The sequence below is a fragment of the Rhamphochromis sp. 'chilingali' genome (genome assembly GCF_963969265.1).
Source record: "Rhamphochromis sp. 'chilingali' genome assembly, chromosome: 8".
NCBI classification, from domain to species: domain Eukaryota; kingdom Metazoa; phylum Chordata; class Actinopteri; order Cichliformes; family Cichlidae; genus Rhamphochromis; species Rhamphochromis sp. 'chilingali'.
Genome location: NC_137935.1, coordinates 12,236,059 through 12,250,627, shown reverse-complemented (window position 1 = coordinate 12,250,627; position 14,569 = coordinate 12,236,059). Strand labels below are relative to the sequence as shown.

General features: G+C 38.6%; 1 protein-coding gene across 2 annotated transcripts; it reads left to right on the top strand.

Moving 5' to 3' along the window:
* Window positions 1-2,221: 2,221 nt before the first annotated feature.
* Window positions 2,222-9,849, top strand: slc13a5b (solute carrier family 13 member 5b). Of its 2 annotated transcripts, XM_080888377.1 has the most exons (12): window positions 2,222-2,337; window positions 3,073-3,201; window positions 3,283-3,419; window positions 3,611-3,831; window positions 3,953-4,133; window positions 4,228-4,350; window positions 4,487-4,699; window positions 4,818-4,924; window positions 5,031-5,152; window positions 5,544-5,705; window positions 6,814-6,951; window positions 7,732-9,849. In XM_080888377.1, exons 1-12 carry the CDS (start codon window positions 2,239-2,241, stop codon window positions 7,855-7,857), a joined length of 1,758 nt encoding a protein of 585 aa, XP_080744503.1. In that variant the 5' UTR covers window positions 2,222-2,238; the 3' UTR covers window positions 7,858-9,849. The 2 variants fall into 2 exon arrangements, with proteins under 2 accessions (XP_080744503.1, XP_080744502.1); XM_080888376.1 differs by having other exon boundaries at window positions 3,073-3,419.
* Window positions 9,850-14,569: the final 4,720 nt, after the last annotated feature.

The following is a 14,569-nucleotide window of genomic DNA, read 5'->3' as shown; positions in this document are numbered from 1 at the left end:
AACTGATGGCTGGCATTCAATAATGGTCACTTTTTTGTTTGTAGTTACAACACCAAAAACATGAAATCTGCTTAGAGTCAGTTGTTTCTATCCCAACTAAATTAGTGTTAGTTTTCTATCCCAACTAAATCCTATTTAAGGACGCATCACATGATAGGCTACTTCCCAATTTCCCAGTGTTCCAAGTTCACAAAGAGAAATGCTGTATTTACCTGATTTCTGTGTTGTACGGATTCTCTCCACAAGGTGGCATGATGTGTGTATTTTTATTCCTTGGAAGTGAAGGATTTTTAAATCCTTCACTTGTGAAGGAAGTGAAGGATTGTGCAGACTTTGCAATCTGCACAAGTGAAATTCTTCCAATTTGCTTGAGTGTCTGCTATGCTTATAACATCCCAAGCAAATACCTGCATTAGGACCTTTGTCTGCCATTGTTATTTGTAACGTGGTCCTGTCATCATAACGGTCACTTTTTTGTTTGTAATTACAACACCAAAAACATGAAATCTGCTTAGAGTCAGTTGTTTCTATCCCAACTAAATTAGTGACTCAATTAGAGACTATGAAATAAACTGAAGTACACTGCATGTCATAGATGAAATGAAATGGGGGGTTGGGTGCATATCTTTTTTTTTATGTTTCCATGTATATATCGATTTCAGTGTTTCTATTCAAATTATTTCTCTGATATTGTAAATAAATAGAACTTGCATAAATTTGAGATACAGACTACTACAATGGTCACAGCTGCAAATTTTATGGCCGCAATTCACTAAACACAGCACATTTGAACAATATGGCTCTCACTATGCAATGATCAACGTTGTTTTATTGCTGTATGAATCCTTTTGTCAACATCTGAGACAGCACTCATGTTAACACTGTGGACAAAACATGTATTAAACAGTGTGTATACACACACATACATATAGATATATATATTGTAAATGCATGGACGTAAAGCAGCAGAATTAAGGGAATTGACCGTCCACATTATAGTATATATTTGCATGCCTTTAAAATTGGTAAGAAATGTCACTACACATGGTTGAAGACTCACAATTACAGGGACACAAATTAAAAGCTTTTCTCATCCTAGCATACCACCAATGCAGGATAATTACTGTTAGCACTTTCAAAGAAAAGATGCAGCCAAAAAACATGACATTCCTTGGCTCAGCATTTTATGTTCTTCTCTTACTTCTGCTCTTAGTTTTATTTAACTTCCATGCAGAATGTGTTTGATGTCTTAAAGCAGTGTTGGCTTGGGTTTATGGCACTCACTACAAATATCCCAAGCTTACAGTACATTGAAAGGGAGGCATAATGAAGCGTATTGTGCATCACATTTCAGTGTATTACAGTAGCCCTGGAGTAAATACTGTTTGTACTTATTTGTACTATTTTGTAATGCAATCATGATCCAGCTCCCCCACTACACTAGTTCCATAAGTGGTTATGATCATAGATAATTAAATAGTTTTCATTTGAAATAATGTGACCAATGTTTAATAAACTCACTGGACGGGTTAGAGAAAATAAAATTGCATAAAAATGGGTATTATTTGTTTGGGAAAAGGAAAGGGGAAAAGGAATTCAGTTCAGTCAAAGCTTCTGTGATGTTTTTGGTGAAATGTTTATTGTGCTGTCTTAAAGAAAGATACAACGGGATTTTGGGCGGATTACTGCCACCGTTATAAGGGTTTATTTTTTTTTCCAGTTGTTTGACCTTTGTAAAACTAACTCCAAAACCCTTTTGTTAGACAGTGACCAAGAAATTTTAACTTTTAGCATTTTGAAAAGTAAACCTTATATACGTTTATTGAATTTCAAGAAAGCCTAGCTTGAAAAGTAAAATACTTGGTTGTATTATTTGTTGTGTCTCTTGCCTGAGCAACAGCAAGACTGAAGTCTGTCAACCGCATTCGCCCCTTTCTCCCCCGCGGGGGTGATAGAGGTGATAGACCTACTGTGGGGAATCCTCGGTTTCAAGATGGTAAATGTAAAAGATGTAAACTATTGTGGTTATTACGTGGATGAACTTTTTCACTTTTAATTGGTCAGTACTTTAGGTCAGTAGTTTAGGCGTTTGCACCCCCCCTCTCTCTCCTCATTACGTTTCTCGCTCTCGCTCTCTTTTATTTGCGTGGGACTCCCCCCCCCTCCCTCTTCTCTCTTCTGCGCCTCAAAAGTGCCATCCACGGTGCAAAGTCTGCTTTTCTCCATTTTCCTTTCAACATGGCATTCTTGAAATGCCTTTACTCTGTCAAAAATGAAGTGATCCTCTTCATAACTCCGTTACTTCTTCTTCCACTGCCTTTGGTGATCGGGACACAGGTATGTAATTAATCTGCGTTTGGCTTAAAACTAAACACAGTGATAAGAAAGGATGAAAGAATAAAGTAATTTTAATGAGAGAGATGTTACTTACTTGAAGAACTTGAATGAACTGAAATTAAGTGAGATTTTACCTTTCGCGCATTTTAATTTGCACTAGGTCTTTTGCACCTGTTGATGCGCGGTCAAGTGCACAGCGCTTGGAGCGAGTGCACGAGAGCTGTCCAGTGTTGGCTGGTGTGTTCTCCGGTTCTGTTAATTTAACTTCCTTTTGGTAGCATAAAGCTTAAGCGTGGGGCCACAGAGTAAAAAGGGCTCTTTACGCGTTGTGGGTCACAGAGACAAAAAAAAATCACAGGTTGCAAGCATGTTATCACTGGCACAGGTTTAAATGCGAAGCATTAAAAAAAAAGAAAAATCGGTTTTTCAAGCAGCTGATATTTAACCAGAATGAAACAATTCTAAATAAGATAGTATCATTGACCATCCAAGTTTTGTCTAGATCTCACTTATATTATCCCGACAGATGTAGAACCTGGCGATGAGACACTACAGATTAGCTTATCTTCACCCTTTGAACTATCATAGTGTCTCATTAAAACTGCATCATAATTATTGATCTTAGCTGTTTATGAACTTAAGTCAGATTTTCATAGATAAGTTGCTGACACAGACTGAATGTAATGTCTTTGTTTTGTGCAGTTGTCTGTATGTTATAATTTTTTCTTATTGCAGGTGGCAGAATGTGCTTATGTGATAATCCTGATGGCAGTGTACTGGTGCACAGAGGTTCTACCTCTGGCTGTAACCGCTTTGCTTCCAGCTCTCCTTTTCCCTTTATTTGGCATCATGGAGTCCAAAGATGTAAGTAAGAAAAATATGCCACAGTGTATAGGCTTATTTATGTGTGCATACATCTTATCCAGTGTGATCCCTTTGTCTCAGGTGTGTATGCAGTACCTAAAGGACACAAACATGTTGTTTGTTGGAGGACTCATGGTTGCTGTAGCCGTGGAGCACTGGAATCTGCACAAGCGCATAGCTTTGAGGGTGCTACTCATTGTTGGTGTGCGTCCAGCACTGTGAGCGGTTAATTACCTTTCAGATCTGTTATGACATCAAAAGCACAGATATGATGTAGATTAAAAAAATAATCCTTTCACTCCCATCATAAAACTTTAACATACTTCATGTTCTGTCCCAAGAGCACGAAGAGCACCTTTCTGATTTTTTTTCTTAATTTACTATTAATTTTACTCTATCTTCTTGGCAGACTGATGATGGGCTTCATGGGTGTAACAGCATTCTTATCCATGTGGATCAGTAACACCGCTACCACAGCTATGATGGTGCCAATTGTCCAAGCAGTGCTGGAACAGCTAAACACCAGTGAGCCAGAAATGCCTCAAATCTTCAGCTCGGATGAGCAGGTCCAAACATCAGAGACTGACAATAAAGCTGATTCACAAACAGAGAAACAGAATGAGGGACAAGGTGAGCCCTTTGTAACTTGTTTATGTTTGGCTAGGACACAAAATCAATAAAAATCAACAGCGTCAAAGACTTTTATAAAGCTGCTAGTAGCCCCTTTTTATTTCTTTCTCTTTGTTTAAAGGCCCAGTAGTAGTGACTTTCTTAGATGCCACAACTGAGGCTGTCAGGCATAAGGAGGCAGCAGAACGGCGGAGAATGTGTAAAGGCATGACCCTGTGTGTTTGTTATGCTGCCAGCATCGGAGGAACAGCCACACTGACAGGAACTGGTCCCAATCTGGTGCTCATGGGCCAGATGAACCAGTGAGTGTCCTCTTATCAGTTATTAGTATTGTGCCAATATTTCAATTCATGTGTATTTATATATTCCTCACGTTTGTATTTTCTTTTGTATTAGATTGTTTCCAGAAAACGGGGACATTATTAACTTTGCGTCCTGGTTCGGTTTTGCCTTCCCCAACATGATCATCATGCTCACACTGGCATGGCTTTGGCTGCAGTTTGTCTTCATGGGATTCAAGTGAGTTTGATAATGCTTAAAGCCTGATTATAAGTGACAGAGACTTGAATCACCACCAAGAAACTTTTTACCGCACTAAGCCTGTGAGTGAGTGTAGAAGTGACACAAAGACTTTTCTTCCCATGTGATCCTCCAGCTTTAAGAAGACATGGGGCTGTGGGGCTGTGAAGACAGAAAAGGAGATTGCTGCATATAATGTGATCCGTGAACAGCATCGCCTGCTGGGGCCGATGTCTTTTGGAGAGATAAGCGTCCTGTGTCTCTTCATTTTGCTCGTGTTGCTGTGGTTCACAAGGGATCCAGGCTTTGTCAGTGGCTGGGCAACAGATATCTTCAACTCCCAAGCAGAGTTTGTATACATATTTTTATGAAAAACATACAATTCAACACCTAAGTTTTATTCATTCATAAATTTACTTTATAAAACTGTGGTATTATTTGATTTTTGCTTTCACTCCATCCTTCAGGTATGTATCAGATGCCACGGTGGCAGTCTTTGTCGCAGTCCTTCTCTTTGTTCTGCCCTCCAAACCTCCACGCTTGTGTTCTTTTAGGACACATAGTTTTGACATAGGTGAGCCATCATTTCTGAAGAATGTTGTGTTTCCCATTCTAATAAGTTTGGGAAGAGTAGGCTATGCTGTAATTAAACTTTGATGATTCGTTTCTTTGATCTGTAGCATCTCATCAAACTGCTGGCCCAACACCTCGTCTCCTCAGCTGGAAAGCTGCCCAAAAGAAATTACCTTGGGGTATTGTGCTTCTTCTTGGAGGAGGGTTTGCTCTGGCTAAGGGCAGTGAAGTAAGTTACAAAGGCAGTTGTTAGATGCAATGGTTGTGGGGCCAATAACAATCTTTCAAGAAATTTTGAACTTCACAATAGCCATTCAGTGTCTTGAGATTCTGATTCTACTAGTTTATTTTAGAGGCATGAGGATTCATAGAGATGTTTATCAAATCGACCAGCTATTTAATCTGTTTTTAATGGTATCAGCATCATGCTTTTTTCCCTTTAATCTCCTAATGCAGTTTTAAAGTTTTATGCAAATTAAATGATTAGTAAATCTCTGGATTCAGATGTTTTTGGTGTTCTGCACATACGGTTGCATTGTAGCAGATGCAATATATTGTGACCAAACCTGAATCACAGTCTCCTCAAAGTAAATGTGCACTTTGTTTTGTTGTGTCTTTAGGTGTCTGGACTATCAAAGTGGATGGGAGATCAGATGGCTCCTCTGCAAAGCATCCCTCCCTGGGCAATTGCCATTGTCTTATGCCTGCTGATTGCCACATTCACAGAATGCACCAGTAATGTAGCCACTGCAACGCTCTTCCTACCCGTCTTAGCTTCGATGGTAAGCAAGTGAAGCAGTATAGAGCAAGTGAAATATAGGTGGTGTGGGAGAGGACAGAAAATACTGTTTGGGTGCAATAGCTCAGTTAGGTTAAGTGCTTCCTAGCGTAAATTCTTTCCCCCAGCTGGAGTTCACCATTGAAACTACTCCCAGTGAGAGCTGGTCCATTTTCCCACGTTTTGGTTTGGTTACCCATCTTGTTGGTCATTCAGGCTGAATATGTTTGGCCCCCTTCTGTGGGCCCCTTCTCCCATTAATAACCTGCCAAACACCAATTCAGTCCAGTGCCTTGTAACAGTGCCCTCCCTGCTGCTGCTTCTTCTGAAGAATAGCATTTCTGTGCCCACTAGCTGAGCACTGGAGAGAATGCCAAAACGAGGTCTGAAATGCAAGTAGTGGTTTTCACATTTATTGATATCTTGAGGGAAAAGCCAAGTAGATGCACAAGGATGATCAACCCTTCTGTGTTTAGCCCTTGAAAATACAAACAGAAAGTGAAGAAAGGGAGAGTAGGTACTTTAGTCAGATTCACACAAACAGTTAAAGGCATTGTGAGAACATTTTGTGGCAACGGTGGCTTGTGTCATGTCACTTTGTGTGTCATCCTGTCAAGAGACTCTTTAGCATTTGATTTAGGCAGAAACCCTGTGACAAGACAAAATACTGTCATCCTGGTGACCTGATATACAGCTGAAGTTTAACAAAGACTAAACATAAAGTTTAGGTCTTTTCACCCTTTGGTTATTTTGAGAACCAGAAATTACTGTGCACTTGTAAGCTAGTGTGCTGCAGGACATGTAATTCAGAAGCAAATTCCACTGAGTAATGTCTTTTGCAACTTTAAAGTCTGCCATTATCTCCACATATGTAGTACGTTTCTATTTTAAATATCATGACTCAGCACAGGGCCAGCAGGAATTACATCTTAATTACACACACCTAATGAGAGTTTTCCCTGCACACAGAATTGCATACATTTCATTCTGAGTTATGAGCTGGTGATTAAGGTTGCAGAAAAATAGCCAGAAAGAGTAGTGGAGGATGTTGTGATCAAGGCTGTATTCATCCGTGAGTCAGACTGCTGATACCTTGTGTGTGATTATTACAGTCTCAGTCCATTGGAATCAACCCGCTGTACGTCATGGTTCCTTGTACCCTAAGTGCCTCATTTGCCTTCATGCTGCCTGTCGCAACTCCTCCCAATGCCATAGTCTTCTCTTATGGATACCTTAAGGTTGCTGACATGGTAAGTACGACATTGGCTTTGGTATGCTTATTGTGTAAATTACATGTTGCAGTGCTGTGACTCTGGGACCAATGTTGAACTGCTTGGTCTGCAGAATTTACATTCATAAAAACGCGGTTGTGACCAGAATCTCTTAAGTGACAGTCACATTTTGACGATAGCTGATATTAAGGGTATTCTTTAGTTGTGTTCCGGCTGCAGAAGTGAAGCAATATGTTTCCAAGTGTTTTACAATAGTAAATGTTACCACTAGAAAGTTGTAGCACATGATGAGTCACTCTAAGTAGCCAGTGTAATCTGCAATCGATTTAAAATATCGTTTTCTGTCACATCCTTGTATGGTTATAAGGCATTTTTGATGAGTCAGATTAAGAACATTTTCTGTGCAAGCTGATACAGTTTCAAATCAAATTAGTTTGGTATGTAGAATTTGCGTCTCAAGGTCCCCTGCCATCGACTTTCCAGGAATGTTAAACAAGTTTAACACCTTCCGATCAAACTATTGTTGTGGATTCGTTACATAAATATTAAAGTGGTAGAATACAAAAAGAGTGGGCACATCCAAAACACTTCCATGGGTTAAAACATAAACTTAAGAAAATCTGAGAGATAACATTACAGTACATTTAAAGAAATATTCCAATCTACATACTGTGGGACTTCCTCAAATACTTCATGACTTTAGGGATAATGATCTTCTCATGCAACTTTCAGCAACAAATACAGATGTTAACAATAAACTAAATCTTGAAATGACTGCATTCTTTTCTTCTCCACCAGGCCAGGACAGGATTCGTCATGAACATCATTGGCATTCTTTGTATTACACTGGCCATTAACAGCTGGGGTAAAGCAATGTTTCACCTAGATTCTGTCCCTGCCTGGGCCAATGCCACTGGGGTATGAGACTGGCTCTGCAGTGAGAGAGGATCCATGCACAAGCCTATCCACAGGTGCCAGACTAAGACCTGTGGTCAGAGGGATGGTATTGGACCACGCAGTGAGATGCATGTGTCCAATTGGAGTTAGGACACAAGTCTCATGAGGCTCGTTTTGATTGACACTTGAGTGAAAAAAAGTGGTGATCTATAAAATTAGGGAGAAAAATGATTCAACTATATGAAAATATTCATTTTCATGTAATTGAACTTTATATATACATACATAATGATGTTAAACTTCAAATAAGTTTAGATCTCTTCTATAGACCTATTACACTATTTGAATCTCTTATAATACACATTTCTGTTATTCAGTACAATGGAATAACTGAAACAATATATTGGGACTATAGTGTCTGTAAATTTACGCTCCTTTATATCCTTAAGTGAACCAAATGACATCTTATTTTCTTTTTATCAAAGAAAATTAGAGGAAAAGGAGCTATTCATATAGTCAAAGTTATTTAACATGTACCCATGTGTTTATAGTAATAAGCCATATTGTATATCTTGATGATGCAACTTGAAAATATTTGACGTACTTCTTTTTTTATTTAATTTTCCTTCTATGCCGCTTCTGCTTTACTTTACAATATTTCAGAGAAAGATATTTTCACTTTCACATTTGTCGGACAGCTCCAGTAACTGGTTACCTTTCAGATTTTACACTTAAAGAAATCTTTGGTTTTGTAAAATATTATACATTGATACCTTGATAATGAATATAAAGTTTAATACTATTAGTGATAGAAAAAAACATTACTTGTCAATACATTAGCAGTAATTATCCGTTAACTTTCATATAATATGACACTGACAAGAGCAATTCAGCTGCTTAATTATTACTTTTACTACTGATACATTTTTGGCTCAAAATATGTATTTTCATAAATAAAATACTCTATTTTAGGACATTTAAGGAGCGGATTATAAGGCGCAATATCGATAAACTGGTCTATTTTCACACATAAGGTGGACAGGATTATAAGGCGCATTAAACAAAACATGACTGATAGCCTTGAGTTTGAAATCCGCTTTGTAAGCATGTCTCTTAACAGGTGCCATTTTTGGGTCCTTTTACACACAACAATATTATTTGGAAGCACAGTACGTATCACTCCGCCAGGCTCCTGACTACGGTAGCCGTAATGCTCAGACAATCCATCAAGTAGTACGGTCAAGTCATACTAAAATATTTTGACAGGTTTTTGAGCGCCGTGTACCACATAAAATCAGTTTCAGGTCAGTAAGCACAACCAGAATTAATACTTAAGCCACACCAATTATAAAGGACACTGTCGATTTTTGAGAAAATTAAAGGATTTTGAGTGCGCCTTATAGTCCGAAAAGTATGGTTTTAAATATTGAATGCTTTTTTGGTTGTAATTTGGGCAGCTTAAAAAATATATAAACTGCAATATTTTCTCAATCACTCCTGTGCCATACAGAAGACTTTGCAAGTGAACATTTCTTAAGAGATTTGAGGTAACAAAAGCTAATGGCTTGGTTGGTGAACTTGGTATTTATCAGTTCAGAGCTAATACTGTATGTGCTGAATCAGACTTAGAGTTGGCTATGAATAAAGGATAAACTTTTTATCCTATCAAAGCAAAAGCTGTATGTAACGTGTACAAAAAGGATGGCTTATTGTACTGTAAACACATTTGAAATGTTTGAGTCAGTGCACGCTGGAGAGATTATACCTCTCGGCTGGCCTGGGAACGCCTTGGTATTCCCCCGCATAAGCTGGAGGAGGTGGCTGGGGAGAGGGAGGTCTGGGCCTCTTTGCTTAGGCTGCTGCCCCCGTAACCCGGCCTCGGATAAAGCGGATGAAGATGGATGGATGGATGGAGTCAGTACAGTTTGTCTCACAGCAATATTAATTGTAAATGAATTGCAATGAAGTGGTATTTAGTAATAACTGCATATAGTCTACTATTCTCTTCAGTTTCAAGACTTTTGCACATGTCAATTTATATAAAAATAAATAAATAATACAAACAAATCCGTTGACGTTTCTTTTCTGTTCAAGGACTTCACATTAGATGTTCAATAACAATTAAAAAAGACAAAATACATCCAAAGTGCAGCTGTTTTCCACACACAGCATTTTTTTAAATTGAATGGATTTAATTGAATGAGGCGGGGAATTCAGTGATGTTTGTGTGAGAGAGACTTGTCAAGATGATACACTAGATTTAAAATGATTTCAAATGTGAGAAACTCAATTTGGCTGTTATTAACTGTAATGCTGTCTATTATTTTAAAAAGTGAGGATGGTTTATTATAACAAAAGCTCAGTCTGAGCTGTCATCTCTCACCATCATCCAAAACAAAATTATCAGATTTTCATCACCATGCAACTCTTTCTCAACAGCATATGACTATTATCCATCTTTTAAAGGACAAGTATGTTTCGCTGCCTCTTACTTATTGGCCTCTTGTCTTATGTATAAAGCTGACATGATCCTTTAAACACAGCATGGAAAGCCATAATGAGCCTGGACTTAAAGGCCACACCTAATGGCAAGAGGCCTATGACATTGTAATCTGAGATTAAGGTTCAAGGCAGGGATATCGTTAAACATTGTTGTGCATCATCAGCATTATGAGCTTAAAGAAGCTCATAAGAAGCTCTTACGTCTCCATTTAAAGATCTGCCAGAGAACTTTAATATCACCTCGTAAGTGTCGATCATTATGTTGGGTTTCTGTTTTAAAAACATGACGAATGGTAATCATAAGACTCTGCATACAGGGAAGTAAACGTCAACAAACCCTGTTGTTGGTATGGTGTGACAGTAGAAAACATGGCCAAAAGGTAGCAGGAAGAAAAAAAAAATCAAAGGATCACATCAAAGTTCTGACCCCATTCTTTTGGGACAATTAAAATGTTAGATGGTTTTTGGTTAACAAGCGGTTGGGTGCATAGAGCAGTTTAGATCACTATGATCTCGTGTCCCACTGGGAAGGAAAACTTATGTAATTACAGTGTCTTTCTCTCCTTTTGCTCCCTCTGAGCTACCCACTCATTATCCAATTGCAACACATCGTCTTGTGTCGTGGACTATATTATTGGCTATATATACATGTAAGGCCTTGGCAGGAAATTAAACCTGCGAACTGTTCGCTTTGCTAAGATTTTGTCCTACTGACTGCACAGGCAAGGACTCTGGTGAAGCTAAACACGCATTTCTATGAACCCATTATAAACTAGGCTTTCTAGCTGCAGAGTAAGCAAACTGTGAGCTTAATGAATGACTTCCACAAAAATATAAAGTAATTAGGGAGTTGGGAGTATGTAGAAGAGGTCAAAAAAGGAAACTTTGTATTTCATCCACTTGCATTTGGGAGCATTTTGTTGATGAGAAGGCTTTTGAAAACCACATTGCCCTTTCACCTCTTCTGTATCAGTTACATATGAGCACAATATGCTGCCTGTCCGATACAATCAATCCTCCCTTGAACATAAAGACCTGTGTGTAGAGATGGTTTCAGTTAGCAATTGGAGTATCCAATTAAGCTTTGGACATGAGTGAGGCCAAAAGCAAAAAAAGATCCAGAAGAGGACAGAGAGCTTTTTCATTGCTTACTTTAGGCCAAAGTACATCCATTGTTTAATGGGGATGGGTGGGATTTGGTGTAAATGATTACACTTTTATGAACTCTAAGACAGCAACAGTCAGCAATGAAGACATGATTTACTCACAGCAGAATATAGAAAATATATATAAAAAAAATTGTTCTCTTATGAGAAAAATACTGGATGATTGTTAATTTGATGGCAGCAAAAAGGATTCTAGCTGCTTAACAATCCTGCATCTTCTTTGTGATATTTTTCACTTTATGATGCATCAAATGTTTTTGATTGGTGAAAGGTCTGATTTGTAGGCAGGTCAGGTTAAGCATAGCTATTAAGCTAGCTGTTGTAATAGCATGACGTTTAACATAAGGACAGGGCATAAACAGGCAATAAGAGTGAGATAATAAATATACAGTATATACACATTGATGGGGCCTTTCTAGATCTGCAAGCTGCCAACTCTAAAGGCGATAATGCACCCTCATGCCATCGGAGATGCATGCTTTTGAACTGAATGTTGATAACAACATGGATAGTCCCTCTCCTCTTAAATCCAAAGAATGCAGGGTTTCACATTTTAAATTCTGGTTCATCCGATGACAGAACAGTTTTCCACTGTGCTTTAGTTCATTTGGCCAAAACAAGACAAATGCATTTCTAGATCATGGCGGCTCCTTTGCATACTAGAGTTTTATTCTCGATTTCTGGATGGCACATTGAACTGTGTTCACAGACAGTGATTTCTGGAAGCATTCCTGAATTCATGCAGTGATTTCCATTAAAGAATCATGGTTGCTCCTAATGTGATTGTCATTTTTTAACTTGTTCCTTGCACACAGATTTCACACAGAACACAGTGTGAGGCAAGGCAGGATAGGACACAAAATCTAGGACTCAAAGACAAAAACTAAACTTAAAGGTAGCTAACGGCTGATTACAAAACACACTAACTAAAACTGGGAAGGCTCTAGAAATCTAAACTAACTGACAGAACACACAGGAGGAGACACAGGCGATATATATAACAGAGGGAATCAGGGCAGAGAGGAAACAGCAAGGAAACACGGCTGACTAAATACAGGGAACAGAGGAATGAGACAGAGATAAGAGCAGGGGGGACAAGGCTGAAAGAGCGAGGAATGGAGAGGGCGAAAGGGAGAGAAAAACCACACAGAGACATGACTGGAGAAACAGGCAACTAAACATGGAGACAAGACGGACTTCACAGGGAAGCACGAAGCACAAAAACTCAAAACACGGTCAAAACTCCGAACCATGACACCTGATGGCATTTATAAACTATTTAATTGAAATGTTATTCTCCAGGGCTTTCTTTTTTTAGTAGCACTTACTTTTCAGCTTATTGTTGGTCTATCCCAAGTTTTTGGAGATGGGTTATTGCTATTTTTTTCATGAAATATTAAATATGCCTCAGTCTAAACCTGTTATTAAGTACACTTCATAATACCAATTTAACTACAATTTTTAAGTCCTCAGAACAATTTCTGTTCGCTAGTACACAATTTCCACAAACTATCCTTGTGGTGGGCTAGTCTCTCTTGGTGTCTTTTGAGAACTATCACACAGTTGGATGGGTTTGAGAATCTAATGTGATGCAGGATCACGTAGCATTATGCAGCAAAAGTAGGGAAAATTTCCATGAGTAGAAAAATAACGGTAGAGAAAATCTGCTGAAAGCCATCTGGAAATTATATCTCTTGCAGTAGCCTCTCCCATAGCCACTGACTTCAGTGGTTATAACACTTGGCCTAGCAATTTTGTGGTGACACTACTAGTCTTTTTCTTGGTGAAGTGCGTGAAACCAGTTCAGTGTTAGACACCTCATTTGTGGAAAAGAAGTCAAAATGTTACAAGAAAGGTCTCACTCAAATTAAATCTATAGATGGACAGTGGAAAATGCTTTTACAGATTCAGGCTATTCAAAATAGCCTCCAAGAGCCCAGAAACCTGTTTCGCTTACTCTGTTTATTGGTTTAGAAAGTGCTAAAGAGAGCCAAGGCTGAGAAAGTTTGCATTTCACTGAACTTGGGTATGAATTTATTTGGAGAATACAAGCACACAAGTAAGTAGCTATAGAGCTACTCCCAAATATTCATTTGAGTAATCTGGATAATCAATTACTGTCTGTCTGGTTTACTATCTAACTTTTACCTTTGCCAAAATTTTAAATATTCATTATTTTGTTTATAATGCGTTAAAGTTCTTCATTAACAGTCTCAGAGTCATAGTATGTCAAAAATATTGCTAACATTATGCAGAAAAAGGATCGAATCTGGGTCACCTTTAGCCCAGTACACTTGGGAATGTTAATCTGGGCGAGCATGTCAAAATATTTAAAGGTCATGAGCTTGTTAGTGTTAAGGGCACTGTCATTCGCAAGGACTATACTGTAATGAGACTGATGTTTACAGTGTTGTCTTTTTTTAGAGTACCTCCATGTTTTCTGGTGTCTTGGTGTCTACTGTACCTTCTGACGGATGAATTCGAGGTACCGCTCGACAAAAAATAAACCATGTGCTCAAAACAGGCTGACAGATGACTCATTGGGCTATATGACCACAGTTCATGTGTTCTTTGCACCGCTTCACTAACAAAAAGGGCATTTTTAGGTGTAATAAGAGGTTGTGGCACTGCAACCCTACTATTGTGTCCCTTTCTCTGAAGTTCTCAGTTGACTGCTTTCATGAAACTAAAAGGCCAATTGAATCCAAGATTGAGATTTACAGTAAGCTGATTCAAAGTTGCCCGACTGTTTTTTCTCTGCATGTCAAAGCACAGACATATTGATGACCAAAGAGCACTCACATCTGTCCCAAAGTTCCCTTAACCGATGATATCTTTCCTTCAGACCCACAGACCCAGATCACTAATACTGAGCTATTTCAGTGCAAAAAACATGTTGTTGGCAGTTTTAATCTTGGACGCTATTGTGAAAGAGAACTTTGTGATTGTTTTTGTGCTTTTGTGGCCAGAATAATGTCAGTCTAGCCAGAATATAGCCCTGCATTTGTCATAGGGATCAAACCTGCGTGAGATGGATTAGATCTCATTGTACCCAGCGTCTCCTTTTAGAA